The 16533-nt window shown below is 45.6% G+C and overlaps 1 protein-coding gene across 1 annotated transcript in view; it reads right to left on the bottom strand.

Annotated features, from left to right (window-relative positions):
- ONECUT2 (one cut homeobox 2) overlaps positions 1-13410 on the bottom strand; it is a 56279-nt gene extending 42869 nt beyond the window's left edge. Inside the window, exon 1 of the mRNA XM_036757418.1 lies at positions 11802-13410. Coding sequence (XP_036613313.1) covers positions 11802-12984 — 1183 coding nt within the window. The 5' untranslated portion in view covers positions 12985-13410. The remainder of the gene's footprint in view (positions 1-11801) is intronic.
- Between the last annotated feature and the right edge of the window lie 3123 nt (positions 13411-16533).

The raw sequence follows: 16533 nt of genomic DNA, 5'->3' as shown, positions 1-16533 counted from the left end.
GCCTGACTTCTCTTTCCGTATGTCTCCTTCAATCCTTCTCCGTCAAAAGTCCTCCCTCCCCCACCCCAACTTCTCTGAGGGAGATTAGAATCCAGTGGCTGGCACCAGCAATGTTTGCAGGTCTGTCTTCCTCCAGATCCATGCACTTATCGAGACTGTAATTTTGCTACAAGAGAGTTTGCATATTTGCGTTGACTGAAAATGTGTTGTGATTAAAATAATATAAATAGAAAAAGAAAGGGTCAGTGATAGGATTGCACCTCCCACCCCCACCCCCTTCCGAGATTGATGGCATCTACGGCCAAAAATGTTTAATCATCAATAACGTGATTCAGCAACCAGGAAATGTAAACAAGTTATGCAACAGCTTCCTTGGGTCAAGGGGGATTGCGTGCTGGTTAGGGTGGGTCATGGGGGGTGTGGAAGGCTCCACAGATTGTAGGATTGGCAGGACAGTCGCCTGCCTCTCTGGCTACGGAGGAGTGGCTATGTGTACAGTATGGCTAGTGATGACCTTTGGTTTTGCAAAGCATGAACAATTGGGACGGGGTTAATGGCACTTCGCTGTGGGATCAGATTGAACAAACAAAAAATGCCCTGCTCCATTCTAATGGAGCACATTATTCTGATCAGGAACTAAGCCTGGGCTCAGGCTCCTGCAGCTGCTCTGCAGGTCAGTAGTACCAATAAAGCAATTATCCAATGAGAAAACTCTTGTTCCCCAAGGGAGATTCAAGACGGGTTCTGTTTGTTGTTGCTACTGGTTTTTGTTTTTTAACCAGACATTTTCTTACAAGTTGAACTGAACAACTGACAACAGACTCCAAGATGAAAGAACTCAAATTGCATTCTAGAAGTGTTTGCTTAACACGATATTTTAAAGGGATATATTCCCAGTTCAATGCTTCCCTAGGAGCACACTGCTCCGTGTTCAATTAACCTGAACCATAATTGAACTCTGCCCTTTGAACTCACTAAACAGATAAATATATTAGCTCAGCTAAGGAACCATTAATATTTTTCATTCAACATACAGACTAACAGGAAAGATCCAACAACCTAAGCAAAAGCCAACCCATTAAAAGTATAGATCCTGTGTTTTTGTTATCTATGGAAAAAAAAGGCTGGGGAATTATGTGAAACTGATTGTGTGAATTTCTCTGGAAATTAAATAGACTTTAACAACTGTAATTATTTGACCGAATACAGAGCCTGTTATTGGTATCCAAGAGTAGGGCTCACCTTCCTGGAAACACTTAACAATATTCTTTCTATTTATTCCATAATATTTTATTCCTGAGGAAAATTTATACTGTATCTCTATGCAATTATCTACATTGCCTTCCAGCAACATATTATGGTATGGTATCTTTCATTCTATATCAAATCAGTTCAATATTGATGCTAGGATGGAGAAGAGTCTATAATATTCCCTTTCTTTGGATTCTGTTTCTGACTTTTCTACAAATGTATCAGTTCACCAGCATTATTAATGAGAAAGAATAATTGTTTTCATATGAAAACCAAATCATGTAAATAATGAAATGAATGAAGCTAGAATATTTAGAAAAAGTTCAAACTATGATTGAATATATTAGAACAATGTTATAGCCACAAACCGCTATGCACATTTACAGGCTTTTTCCTTTAAAATATTATAAAATTTAAACTCATTTATTTTACTCCTTTCCCTATATATTTTATATAGCTAAAACATCAAATGAACTATTACACATTTGTGGTGAGTGTTTCAGTGTGATTTAATTTCATTTCTCACAGTCTCCCCTTACCCTTCCCCCTCCTCCCACTCCCAACCCCCATCTCTTTCATTTTTGTTTGGTTTGTATTGTAGGCTTAAAGCAGCGCTATGCTAGATGAGAACACTTAAAGGAATATCACAAGCATGAAGGGTAAATCTATTGAACGAGGGTCTTTAACTATGTGGTTTCCTTAAAGGGAAAGGTTGGATCAATAGGATCAATATGAAAGGTTTCCCTGGCCCTGCATAAAAGGGTAAGGGCTCCTCTTTTCACTGGTTTAACTTTACTCTCTGACAAATGCAAATCAATGGATCTGTGTTTACAACAGATTTTCTAACAGACTCAACTTGGACAATGCCAGGATGCCTCAGACCTGGGGGTGGGGAATCCAAACTTGTCCTGGCTGAGTGAAGAGGCACTGCCACAACAGCAGTTTGCCTATAGCCCTGGGGCTACGATGAGGATCTCCAGACCTGAGCAGATAGTAGTCACTATCATTTTTTAGTGAAGGGACCTACTTCCTATTCAGTTCCTGTCCGAACTTAGCAAGCTAGAGCCCCATGGCCTTCTCATACCTCTATAATGCAATGAGAAAATGAAGGACCATCTAGGTTCCTTTCAGTGTGTTTCAATCCAACAGCAACTCTGCATTTGTTGGTCCATAAAGACAGTCACTGGAGAGAGATAAGCTCAAATAAAAGGACACTAAACATAATTTTTTTTGGATGCAATCAACTAGCCAGTGCAGTTTCTGACCACATTTTAGATCAGCAGGTTGATTGCTTTGAGTCCCTTCTGGATGTAGTTGGGGACTTCTTGGCTTCTCATAGTAAAATGCTGGCAAAAGAGCAGCAAATACAAAGGAGTCCCAGCAACAGCTAAATGCACTCTCCAACAAGGTAACTGGCTCTTCTTAACAATAACAAGGACAACAACTAAAATCATGGTTTCTTTTCCCCTTAATTTTACCTTTCCTTTAAAAATTTGATGGCTTCCAGAGATTACATGACTCCAAAGTCAATACCAGTTACAGTGAAATTATTTTTCTTCCTGCAGGAGAAAGTATATGTATATTTGATTACATGAGCAAAGTCCACAGCTGATTAAATTACGTTGGAGGTATGCTTCCAACCCAAACAAAGTCTGCTTTCTCCAGGAGAGTAATGGATCCTCAAATGACAAGAAAGCAGCCTAGACTGAATACAAATCCTGCCTTCCCTTCTGAACTCTCACTTTGGAAATTTTTTTTCATGGCTTCAGGAATCTTGCTCCCCAAATGAAACTATGAGCACAGTAACAGACTACAACCTTTCCACACCTCATCCTTCTACACCATCCCTGTCAGCAGGAGGTCTAAGTTTTTATCTAAGTGCAAGTCTTCACCTTAGTGCAGTTCAGCCACCCTACTGCTCCCCAAAACAAAACCCTACAATATCTTCTCCAATATCTTCTCAGAGTATGGCAACCTGAGAGCCAAAAGCTCTCAACAAATTCCCTGAAAATTTCAATGCCTGAACATTAGACATGGGGGAAGGACAATATTGGGTGGAATGGTTTGCCATGGATCCTTTAAATCAGACAACCAAGAAAGAAAGATGGATTATCTACATCTGAAATTAGACTACACATAGAATTCAAGAGACCTTCCCCCACTCCCTTCCAGGAGAAGGAAAAATAATTTCCTTGGAGACAACTGGTTTTCCTCTCTGCTCCTAGGAAAGACATCAACAACAGCTCCCAATTAGAGGGCCTCTTCCCAATTAGATTATTCTGCCACTTCACTAAATGATAGGCCAGGGTTTGGGCCCCAGAGAAATTAGAAAGTGAGCTTGGGCCAAGGAGGACAAAACTCTGACTCCCTACCACTAAGCTTTTTCCTCTTTTCCCTCCTCAATTTCCTGCCCTTGCCTTTAATTCAATATGATTCTAAGAACATTTATTAAGCAAGTGTTATGTGTAAAACATTTTGCTGAGTGTTGGGCAAACAAAGATATAAAGCAACACAGTCCCTGTCCTCAATGAGCTTGCAATTTAATAGGGACTAAAGGGATGGGTATTTGATGAATAACGCAGAAGTGCAATGTAATAAGGAGGGGGAAGAGAAGTCTAGACTTTGTGCTCTAAAAAGTCAAACTCGCTTTTCACTTCCCTTCTGGCTTTTCCACAACCGCAGGCCTCCTCACTTTCCCATTCCAGGGTAGCCCACTTCTTCCTTCCCGAGCCTCCTAAGGTCTCAGTTCCCTAGAAGCTTCCTTCCCAAAGAGCTCCTAGAGCTCGATGGGTATTTATTTCGCAGAAGACTCTTCCGGCCAACCCTATCTTGGGACGTCTGGGAAACTAGTTCCGGCTTTTTCCTGTTTTGAAGGACGTATATTCCGGAGCAAAAGAGAGGCAAGTACTGTCCAAAGGCCTTTCTGTCCCCTAATTATGAAGAGAGGAGTAGGTCCTTGCTTTCCAGGGGAGTCACATTCGCTGTGAAAAAACAGCAATGCGCCTGGGGCTGGGGTAGGGCGTGGGGATAAGGAAAGGCCCAGGTGGAGGAGCTGGGCTACTCTGAAGCTGGGTCAGAAGTCAACCATGATGTTCCTTCTGTCCTCCCTCCATCCCTGCTCTCTCCCCTTACTAACTTCAAGCCGGTGGGTGAGAGGCTGCTTACTGAGATTCTGAAAATTACTTTAGTTCTATGTTATTCCACCAACCTCATCTTCCTGAGAGGAAATGGAATGAAAAGTTCCCCAACACAGCTTCTCAAAGGTGCACCTTTCCTTCCTCCCTTCCCTCACTATGTACTGACCGCTTGTCATTTCTCCCTAATCAGATTTCTCTTCCTGTCAACGGCCAATTAAACGTCAATACAACAATCCATGCCGGAACGTCGGTCTCAGAAGTTTATTGGTGACCTAGTTAGCCTTCAACTGGTTCTTCTGAATGGAAAGGAATCATAGATTTATCCCAGCTTGAGTTAAAAAAGTATATCCAAATACCTTCCCCTATTTCCCCATGATGCCCGTAGGCTCTCTTCCAGAAAGATTTTCTGTCCCAGCAGGGCCATTGCCATTCTAATGCTTTAGCTTTATGTTGAAGAAGCTAGAAAATAAATATTAACTCCTCCCCCCTCCCCCATGGGAGCAAAGCTCAAAGGGAAGAAGAGGGGTGGGAATAAGTATTTGTATAAGGTCTACTATGTGCCAGTCACTGTCCTAAGAATTTAATCTAATTTCTCTTCTAGACCTCTCCTTTTACCTTTATGAGTAAGTATTTCCTTAGCAATGAAGGAGATATTCTGTAGAAAGAATAATATATTTGTATATTCACTGCAAATTATAATCTAGCCTAAACCTCATAGGACTGACAGAAGGGAACATAGCCCCTAAAAGGATCCCTTTTATCCTCTACCTTCTTTTTGACTCTCTGCCCTCTAATTCTTCTTGTGGTTAGGATGACATCATAATATTTTACTGTAAGTTCAGTAGATCTTCTTAAATAAAAAGCAAATAATTCTGTATCAAATGAATTTTAATCCCCTTTCCAGACCTTTTTATTACCTTAGGGTTATATCTATTTTTTTGCTTAAAAACTGGACCCAGTTGATGTCCTTTCTATTGGGGAATAAAAATGTGAATAAATATCTTGGAGAGAAGGGAAATATTTTAGAGAAGAAATAGTGTACATGAGTGTGTGCGCATTCCTCCAAATTATAATCTGTCCTAAACCTTACAAGCCACATAGACAAAGTACAACCCTTGGGCCCTCTCCCACCCAAATTTAATTTAGCCTTTAGACCCCAGTGCTTCAGACTCAGGCATAACAGGAAAAAGCAAACCCCACTACCTAAACCAGAAGGAGATAAGCAAGAGGAGAGCAGCACAGGTCTGGCTATGTTGGATTAGTCTGAGATTCTGAAAATCACTTTAGTTCCATGTTATTCCACCAACCTCATCTTCCTGAATAAAGTAGAAAATAAATTTGAAATTATTGACCCAATTATTCCAGAGATTTTTGTTAGATCTAGTACCTGGTCTGGTCTGCTATAAGCCAATTTCAGGAGGCCCTTCCAGCAGAAGTCACATAGGTTGTGACTGAACTGAACTGAAAATAAGAGCTATTTGAAAGGTAAACACAGCCATTTTGAAAGTCCAATGGGATATTTATTACTTGAAGAGAAATATGGTTAGGAAGTCTGTGTGCTGAGTATGATTATTGGAGCTCTGGGGCTGTGGGGAGGAGAGGGGTGGTAAAGACAGTAGCTGGCACATACACAAGGTAGTTTCCTAAAACACATTTATCCTGTAGTGTCTCTGAGCATTTTCGGGCTTCTGCATCTCTCAGGATTGTAATACCTCACTCAATTTCCAAATCTGCTTTAGTAATCTCATTTTAGAATTCAATTTGTTTTTTTTTTTTTTGCCTAGGCTGCATTCAACTGGTTGCTACTTTTTAAAATTCAAGGTGCTCTTGGAAGCCTTTGGGGATTTTCAATCTCTTTCATAGGTTTGGGGGACTCGATATTACGGGAGGAAAACTGTCCGAATTCCCTTCTTCATTAGAGAGGGCCACTTTTTCTAGTCTTCTAGTGAGGTGAGCTATAAGTCTCACAGACCTGACTATTAAAATGCAACCGTGGAATTCGAGCTCCCTCCCACTCCATGACGGAGTCCAACTGGTTAAAAACATTATGCAAAGACTCCCACGTTTGTCTCTGTTACTATATTCTTTTTTGGAAAATGTATAGTCACCGGTGAACTGAACTAGCCCCGTAGAATAATAGAGAGGTGAACGGGGCCAATAGTTCCTACCGGTGTTCTCTTTCCCAACCTGACTTTCCAAAGTGGTCAGGGAGGAAAGGTTTCGATATGTTTTTACGCATGTTTATAGGCTGGGGGGCGGGGGGAAGGGGGAAGATGAGAGAAAAGGAGAAGGGTTAGGAAAGAGGCAGGAAGAAAAAGGGGGGGTGGGAGGGAGGGAAGAAAGAAAAGAAGATGTATAAGGAGAGAGAGAGAGAGAGAGAGAGAGAGAGAGAGAGAGAGAGAGAGAGAGAGAGAGAGAGAAGGCAGGGTGATGGTGAGCGCGATGCTGGGAAGAGAGCGCCATCAGGTTTACTGGAAACTAGCCGGATCAAGTTCCAGATCAATGAAATCTGGGTCCACACGTTTATGTTATTGTTGCCAGCATTAATGCCCTTTTAATCTTCTAAACATTATCAGCATCGATCTGCCTCCATATACACATTTGTTTGAGAAAGTGACATAACCACACGGTGGAACGACTGGAATAAAAATAAATGCGGAGACTTCTTGTTTTGCGAGGTCCTGGCTGCTTTGGTTATCTCTCATGTGCGCATTTCGTCTTCCTTCCCTTGATAGTCTCTGGGCTCCCACACTAATGCATATTAGAAAGGTGTTATTGAACCGCCAGGGATTTGAAGATGCAAGGACAGTAGTGAGCTCTTCAATTATTAATCGGATTAGTCCATCAAGCAAAAATATTTTATGTGATACACCGCTGTTATATGTGTTTCTGTAATGGGCTGAGGGGAGTGCATCCCGTGACATTAAACCAAGACTTCTGTTTCATGGCATCAGCATGCCAACTCTAGAACCAGTGGTTTAGTATAGGAGAGGGAAGTGGGACCAGAGGAAGGCTGAGCTTAGCGGGACTGTATATACTCCAGTATGCTGGACTGCGAGCCCAAAGAATCCCCACTAATAATAATTAACTCACTATTTCTGGTTAGATTGTAATAGTAGCCCCACAGCTAAGGACTTTCAAAGAAATTTAAGACCAGGTGACTCTCCTCGCTCCCCCAACCCTCCCCCCACCCACCACCTTTCAGATCTTCCATTCCTAGGACACCCCTCTCTCCAAGAGGGATTAGAACTGAAGTAGAGAAAAGCAGCAGAAAAATGGAAGTGGGGAAGACATGGGATGGCAAATCTCCCACGAAAAACCTCGTTCTGTCCTTTTAAATTCGACCAACACGGGCCTTGGCTACCCTTGCTCGTTTTTTCTGCGGGCCAGAAAATATGAGCTCGAGAAAATCGAGCCGACTACATCCTAATGGAGGGGAAATTAGCTATTTACACTGGGATTCGGGCTATCCCCCCGAGGATTTACACTCAAAGAATCAGTCCCCACGCAAACAAGACTGTAAAAAGCAAGCGAGAGAGTGGAAGCCCTATGCTTTGGTTCTGGTTCACCTTTGGCGAAAACCGCTTGAGGCATGTGGGTTTCAGTTCTCTTCCCTTACCATTTTCAAGGAGAATTTTCACTTTCTTCACCGGCAGATACTCTAGTCACTTGCTCCCTGTCATTTAAAATGTGTTTGGCAGAGTTAGTCCCTGAAGCTGGAAATATTTTACTTAGGATTCTTTGCGTAGAAGGCATTGCAGTCAGATTTACCACTTAATCCAAGTCCCTGGACCCAGTTTAAGGAGCAAGAAATTTTACCACTCTTCAAACAGGTTGCAAATCTAAACTGGGAGTTTCCTCCTGTTTTTTTTTTAAAGCAACCCTTTTTTGCTCTAGCTAGCCTTTCGAATAAATGTAGAGTTATTTCTTGTTCATTTTTTAAAAATCAAGTACGAGTCTTGTTTTCCCAATCATTAAAAAAATCCTTTCCTTCTCTGTTCTTTTTACCTCTATGCCAGGTTTCAGAAACTCTTGCTTCCTTCATGGAAAACAAAATTAGGGAATTTGCCTAGAAATCACAAAGGGCTCATACTTGGGAATGCAGGGGGTGGGCCAAAGACTGTATTTCAATTCCCTTGACCAGTTAACTGTCTTTGTGGTCTGGCTACTGGAATAGAGCAAAACAGCACTACTGTTTTGGAAGTAAAATGAAAGTGAAATGTGTGTGTGTGTGTGTGTGTGTGTGTGTGTGTGTATGTGTGACACAAAGAAACAGAGATAGAGACAGAGACAGCAAGAAAATTATTGTCTTTGAGCAGATCTGATTTTGTCAGACTGAGACCTTCGGTGAAAGGTTTTGAACCCAAACTCCAGCCAGGCGCCCACTTTGTGCTTATTTAACCCAAATGACGCTGGCATCTCCCGTAAGGAGTCATACTGAGATTTCCATTAATAATTCATGGAGAGATAACCTCAATTCTCGCTCTCTGTCCCCCCCCCCCCACATCCAGCTCTACCTAACACAGAATACCTACTTATCCAAATCAGAACTACTGTCTACTTACTGAGAGTGCTCTCATGACCCCAAACTAAAAAGCTTCCAATGTACTAATAACCACTCAACATATTTGTTACTGATAAAATGACCAGATAAAAAGGCAAAAACTCTTGTCCTCTTTCAACAGTAGGTAATAAAATAGATACATTTGAATACTTCAGCATAGAAGTAGGCTTCTGTGTAGTGTCTGAATCATTCAGGTCGAGTTTTTCTCCTGTTAAAAAACTACTTCTGGCCTGTGGCCTAGAGTTTTCATTTTTATCTCAGTTGTGCCTTGAAGGATTTGAAACTGGAGAGGGAGAGGGGAAGAGGGAGAGGGAGACAGAGAGAGAGAGAGAGAGAGAGAGAGAGAGAGAGAGAGAGAGAGAGAGAGAGAGAGAGAGAGAGAGAGAGAGAGATTTTCTAGCTCTGAACCTTTTCTTTCTACAGCTATAGCCAGGGAAGGAAGGCAGATCTCTGAGGTGGACCAGGGGGATAAAGTGATTTGTATGGAGATGGCTCACACATTAATTGCCCTCTGAAGACTGAGCTAGAACTTGATAATCGCTTCCACTGCCCCACAACTCCAGGCAGCATTGTGACAAGGTGTGAGGGAGCATTTAGGACCATCTTCGTCTAGAAACAAAGACGTTGTTCCTGATCTTGATTTTAATTTTCTAAGACAGAGCACATCTCCCACACTACTTTCTATTGGTGCTTCCGATTTTTGCCAAGCACAGTATAAAATCAGAGCAACGCTAAATTAAGTAAGAAGGAGAAAGAAATTAATAACCTAAAAGAAAAAAAGGGGGGGGTTATAGGGGAATCCATTATCAAACCACCCAGAAGCAACTCGTGTCCACCAGATTTGGGTAAGCTCCTTGGGAAAAGTGGATTTTATTTACTTTCTAATCAATGCCCAGAAGCGATTGTCAGAGATTTGAATCCCTCCAACTGGCGGCGAAGAAGGCAGATGTCAGAGCAGAAACGCCTCCCGAAGCTGCATCTGTGAGCATGTTGCCTGTCACATTACCCAAATCGGCTTGGCATGTGTTAAACCACCCCTGCAAGCGGCAGGCACCTTGGCGGTACGAGCGGTCGCCTGGGACCCGCACAGAGCTCGCCGCCTTCTCTCACTCGCGTGTGAGCTCAGAGACGCCAGGAGGAAGCCGGAGCATGCCCTGCGCCCCAGTGCATGCGCCTATGCAAATCACCAGCTGTCTGGGCGAGCGGGCAATTACTCTGCTGTGCGGCCAAGACCGCTTCATCCTTCTTGGAGGCTAACCCGAGTTCTTCCCAACGGAAGAAACCAGAAACCTTATACCAGCATGAAGACTGAGTGATTTTTTTTTTTTTGTACTCTCGGGAACTTCATTAGGGGGTGTTCTTGAAACGTAAACTTGATCTTGTCTCTTTAGTCGCCCCTAGGTTTACATTTACACAATGACTACTGGTCTAGCTACTTTCGGCCCTGAGTTTATTGCCAAAAGGACTCTCGCTTTCAAGTCACTAGAACTGTGGTTTCCCCTTTTTTGTCCCTCTCGTCACAAACCTCTTCTTCTCTCCCCCCGCCCCCCAACAACCTTAATGGCAGATTCTGACATCTTAGAACAATAGAGGGCTGTAGCTCTCCATTGTGCCACTAGAGGGAGCACAAAGAACTCATCGTTCACTAGAACAATATGCCCAATGTAATTGTCCCCTTCTTGAGCAGCGAATCCACCTCGCTGCTCCGCACACAATCAGCGACCGTTTAATGCAAAGGCGGAGATTGCAGTTTTACTTGTAGATGCGTTAACTTGCATCTTAATTTCTTAGCACCTGGGAGGGGGGGCGCTCTCCCATAGAAACAACCAACCTCTGCCTGTGAAAAGCTCAATACAAAGTGGGGATGGGGGGGGGGGGGAGGTTGAGGAAGCAAGGCATATATTTATGACTTCCCAGCTCCGGCGTACCCCCACCCCAGGATGTTAATGCGACAGCCCCAGCATTCTCCTTCCCGAACTGTAATTACCAGCGGTAGAAGCATTACTGGAGCGTTGTCCAGTGCAAAGGAATTGGTTGGGGCGTTCAAGAAAAACAAAACAAAACAAACTCCTGGGAAAGGCGTATGTCCCCAGTGGAAGGTCCAAAGGCAGCCTCTGATGCTTTGGAAGAGGATCCTTTGCTCAAGCAGCCCGCACAGAGCACTTGAAATACTTTGCCTCCCGATTGTGCAAAGTGAAGTTTGCTTGGGGGCGGAGGGGAGTGGGGGACGGAGGGAGCAGGCTTCTCTTTCTAAAGAAGAAAGCCCCCTTTGGTGCCTCTTTACTGAAGTAGACTGGGCAGCCCAGTCGGCTTAATTGCATTGTCTGCAAGAGGGACTTCAAGTGCAAGAGGTTTAGAATGTGACCAGCGCCGAATTGTTACAGTCAAAGGTCTCCCAGCAGACCAGACCATTGTGCTTAGTGGAGGGAGGGTTGACCCAAACCAGCCCCGCGGCTTTCTGCCTGGGGCGCTGACCAAAACAGGAGCTGTAAAGGCGGCGAGAGTGGGGAAGGAAGTAAAAAAAAACCTATCAAATTCTTGGGGAGTGCGGGGTGTAGAGCGGAAAGGGGCTATGATCCTTTCAGGCCAGGGACTCTCGGTCAATGCAGACGCAGAGACAGAGCGACCTGAGGAGAGGAGGGAAAAGCAGAAAAGGAGAGAAGGATAAAGGGGAGGAAGAACCAAAGCAGAACCAGAAAACAAGGCGAGAGAGAGAAAGAGAGAGAGAGAGAGAGAGAGAGAGAGAGAGAGAGAGAGAGAGAGAGAGAGAGAGAGAGAGAGAGAGGTAAAAAGCTGCTGTAACACTCTGCGGCACTGCCGTTGCTCAGCCCAGTGTATGCCAGGCTTACCTGCCAGGCGTAAGGCGGACATCCGCTGGAACTCCGGTTCCTGTAGCCATTTCCACATCCTCCTGAAGGTCTCCCTGCCAGATTTCAGTTTACTCCAAGGTTTGGGGTTCCTAAGCAGGTCAGAAAGGGTCCCCTGAGATCGGCACAGCACCCGCTGGGCAAAGATCGCCTGGGGGATGCTGTAGCGCTTCAGCTCAGCTGTGATCCTTTGGGCCACTTCTTTGGTGTTGATCTCTTCCAGCTGTCCCGAGTTGGTCACTTGCGAGCCGGAGGAGGACGGTGGCCTCTCCCGGCTGGGAGCCAGCACCGGCCCGTGGGACTGCGCGTGGCCCGGGTGATGCATCCCATTGAGGTGCGACATCATGGCAGCGGGCGGGGTGCCCAACCCCCGGGAGAGGTGCTGATCCCCTCGGGCAAGCATGGCAGTGTGGTGGGCTTCGAAGTTGGGGCTGAGCATCTTGTCGTGCCCCGGGGGCCCATAGTTGTGTAGGCCCTGCTGGGAGTTGTGGATGGTGCCCAGCCCGTTTCCCAAAGGGGTGGCTGCTAGAGGAGACAGGCTCTGCCCCATGCCGGACATTTCCTTGTAGGGGCTGTAGAGGTTGTTCATGGCTGGTAGCCCCCGCTCGTCCCGCATGAGGGTGAAGCTCCCGCTGACATTGCCGGACAGGCGCTGGTGGTGGTGGTGGTGGTGGTGTGGGTGGTGGTGCGGGTGGTGGTGAGGATGTGGATGGTGGAACTTGTCGGAGACCGTCGAGATGGGCGGCAGGGGCTGGAGTGGCGTCAACGTGGTGTAAGTGTTGCTCATGCCCATGCCCGGAGGGGACGAGTCGCAGGACATGCTCATGGCGTGGTGCAGCGGTATGGACAGCTCCGGACGGTAGTCCCCCCCGTCCAGGATGGAAGCCATGCTGGTCACCATGGCTGAGCGGGAGGACGCGGTGCCCAGGTCCTGGTGAGGAGGCTGGACCCGCAGCGAGCCTGCGCCCCGGCTAGTATGGTGAGGGCTGGGGCTGGCCAGCAGCTCCTGCTCATGGGCCGGGCCCCCGCCGCCGCCGCCGCCACCGCTGCTGCCGCCGGCTGCCCCGTGCAAACTGCCGATACTTTCCATTGTCATCTCTGGGTTCATGGCGCAGCCTTCTAGATCTTTGGTGAGGCATCGATAGGCGGTACAAGCAGCCTTCATTCAGTCCATCGGGGCCCGGGGGCTGCGGGGGTGGGGGTGAGGGTAGGGGGACAGGGTTGGGAGGTGGGTGAGGGAGAGTTTGCAAGATGCTTGTTTAGGGGGAGGGGTTCGGGGTTGCGGGGAGGCTTGGTGTTGAGGTGGTGAATAAGGCCTCTCGGGTGTGTGTGTGTGTGTGTGTGTGTGTGTGTGTGTGTGTGTGTTTGTGTGTGTATGTGTATGTGGCGTGTCTGTGTATGTGTGCGCGCGCAAGCGTGTGTGTGCGTGTGTGTAAGGGAATGGGGGTGGGGTAGGAGAGGATGGGGTGTGAGTCTGGGGAAAGGGAGGGGAGGGGGGATGGGGAGGGAGGGAATCACCGGTCTCTATCAGACGGGCCAGTGCAGTTCCTCGCCATGTCCTAGCCCTTTCCTCCTCTTACGTCTTCTGTTTGGGTAAGCTGGAGCTGTCCAGAAGGGGTTTGCTACTCTAACAACCTACCCTCCCTCAGGCTGGGCTGGGCTTCTGCAAGATGGACGTTGCTACCAACCAGCTGAGAGCTGGAGAATTTTAAACGAGCCGGGTGTCTAAACACACGCTCCAATGAGAAAGGGAAGAGGCGGGACTGAAGGTTTCATGTTTGGCTGAGGTTTCGGTGCCTTTTTTTTCCTTTGCTACTGGAATCAAACGTCAAGGAGGGAGGGGAGAGAGGAAAGAGGGGAAGAGAGAAAGAGGGAGAGGGAGGGAGGGAGGAAGAGAGAAAGAGAGAGAGAGAGAGAGAGAGAGAGAGAGAGAGAGAGAGAGAGAGAGAGAGAGAGAGATATTAAAGATGCAATGTATTTTCCATTTCCATTTCCATTAATCTGGGGGAAAACACATTTCTGGAGTTCCTTTCCTAAAACGCTGAGGTCTTTTCCTGCAGCTAATAAGCCAGAAGGATATTCTGGTTAGGCTGGTGTAAAAAACAAGCGTACACATAAACCCTAAGAAGCATCTTTTTAGCATTGTCAGAAGCAAAGAGGAAGTAAGTCTATCCCTTTTAAGACCCAGGCACTCATGTATTTAAATTCACTTTAAATTGCAGCGAAGAGACGTGCATAATCTATACTGCTATAGATAAACTCCTTCGCCTAGGCTTCCAGCTAACTGAAGGTGACGGATTGAAATCCGTAGGCAACAAGGCACCGTCAGGCATACTGCATGCAAAGTTAACCCAATAAAATTCATTAAACTTCGGGGCATGCTCATAAATCTCTTGCTTGTGAGTCTAAGGACCACTGCAAGGGTGCAAAACAAAAAGTAAAACTCAGAGCGCCTCATCCCAACAATTTTAAGGTGATTAGAGCTTTCCCTTAAGGGACTTGCCCTCTCCAGCTGGGAGAAAAGGATGAAGGGGAAGGGGCCGGGGGAGGGGAGACTGGCTCTGGGGTGGGGGAGTTGGAGGTATTGTTGCAACGGCTAATTATGAGCAAACTTTCTGTAGAGGTACATAGTATGCAAATCACTCAGATCCTACAGGCTGATTTTACCCCTAAGCACGGACTCCCCCTCCCCCTCCCAATACACTACACTACACCGCACTGCATTACACCACACACACACACACACACACACACACACACACGTCACGTTACTGAGTCTTAGAAACTCGAGCAGCGTCCGTGATTTCTAACTCGATTTCGAGAAAGGAACCACGACTCTGATATCCAGAAGTGAGTCTGGAAAGTACACCTTAAAAAAAAAAAAAAGACTCCATTAATCCCTAGAATGGCAATGGAGCTGAAGAGATAATGGGTCTGGATCAAGAAAAGGCAGGGCAACTACGAGCCCATTTTGAAATGCCTAAAAGTAACAGATCCTTCCTTCCCTGCTTCCTTCCTTCCCCGGCAGTTGTGTTCTCTGTTTGACTCTGAAGATTCAAGCTGGCTGAGGTTGCGCAGATGTTGCCTTTGTTTAAAGAGACAGTAATTAAGGACAGGGTGGACATAAGTTTGAGAAGCGTGACCTATTTTCTTTTGATCAGCTGTCAAAAGAAGAGCAGGGGGTCTCCTTAAGACAGCCCCCTCCAACCACTTCCAGCTGTTAGAGAAAACTTGATAAGAAAACAAGGACTGCCCGAAATACTGTATGTGCTTTCTTTGTGAGAAGAGAAAGGTTTAATTCATTTAGAAAACACATCTTACTCTCACTGACCTTTTTGCCTGCCTCTCCCTTTCTTCTGTCTGCAAAGGGGGAATCATACATGTCATCCTGTCACATGAGTGTACAGTAAAGTTATTCATAGACCAACTTTATTGAGTCCTGGCCAATAATACGCTGTCAATTACACTTTCAAATGGACCCTTTTTCTGAGTCACAGAATCTCTATAGAAGAGACAGGCCCAGACTCTATATCTAGAGACGTGTGCTTGTAGCTCTATTTTTGGTCTTATTGGACAGGTAAATAATCGAGGTTTCCAATTTAATTCTCCACTCTTACTCCTCTCACTCAGCTTCCTACTAACACCTTCTAACACCTGCTACTCCCGGCCCTTCTTTCTGCAAGCTCATTTAATTAGGCAAATTTTAACCGACTCACTTTTGTGACACCCATGTTAAAAATCAAAAGTTTAAGGAACCACAACCACTTTGTGATAGGGAGATATTCACTGTTGCTGTGATTGCTAATACTAATAACGCTAAGCAACAGAGACTGAATGCTGGTGTGTGGCTCCATTCCGAAGCTGTGTCTCTGTTTAATTTTTGCCGCTAGCAGCTAGCGCTGAATTCAGGCTTTAGCATCCCGTGACTGTTTAAAAACACCAGGCTGGAGGCACCGCCTCCCCATCGAATTTCAAACACATGCAAGAACTGTTTCTTTTCATGTATGTATATAATATTTAAAATAATCATACATCATAAACTAATTTCCCATGCAATCGAGATGTCTGCCCTTGTGAACTCTAGTTCTGTATGCCTGGGACTAGTCACGTGCTACGAGGTATAGTTTAAAGGTGAGTTACATTCTCTCTCTCTCTCTCTCTCTCTCTCTCTCTCTCTCTCTCTCTCTCTCTCTCTCCCCTCTTCCTCTCTCTCCTGTTCCTCCCTGTCTCTCTCTCTCTCCCCTCTTCCTCTCTCTCCCTCTCCCTCCCTCACTCCCTCCCCCTCTCCATCTCTCCCTTTCCCTTCATCCCTCCCTTCCTCCCTCCCTTCCTCCCTCCCTCTTTCCCTGACCCCGCCCCGCCCCCACTTCCCCCCTCCCCCCGTCCCCGCCTTCCTCGATCAATATTGAAGATCTCAGGGAAATCAAGAAAACATATTGGTTTCTTTGTGTATAATTTCTTTGGACTACAATAAAGCAGATTTTTGCATTGTATTTTTCTTGGTGGCTCAGTGTTTTGTTTTGCAACCCCTAAGCCACATTTAAATGTAAAATGAATATTCTGGCCTAGATGGTGTCTTAATTTTTTAATGAAACAATTGGACTCTCTCTCTCTCTCTCTCTCTCTCTCTCTCTCTCTCTCTCTCTCTCCATCCTTCCCTCCCTCTCCTTAAACTAAGAATTTCTGTCCGTTTTGGGGTGACTGTGACTGCCAA

This window comes from Trichosurus vulpecula, chromosome 1 (assembly GCF_011100635.1).
Source record: "Trichosurus vulpecula isolate mTriVul1 chromosome 1, mTriVul1.pri, whole genome shotgun sequence".
NCBI lineage: Eukaryota > Metazoa > Chordata > Mammalia > Diprotodontia > Phalangeridae > Trichosurus > Trichosurus vulpecula.
The sequence above is the reverse complement of the archived record's forward strand: the minus strand, read 5'-3'. Positions and strand labels throughout refer to the sequence as shown.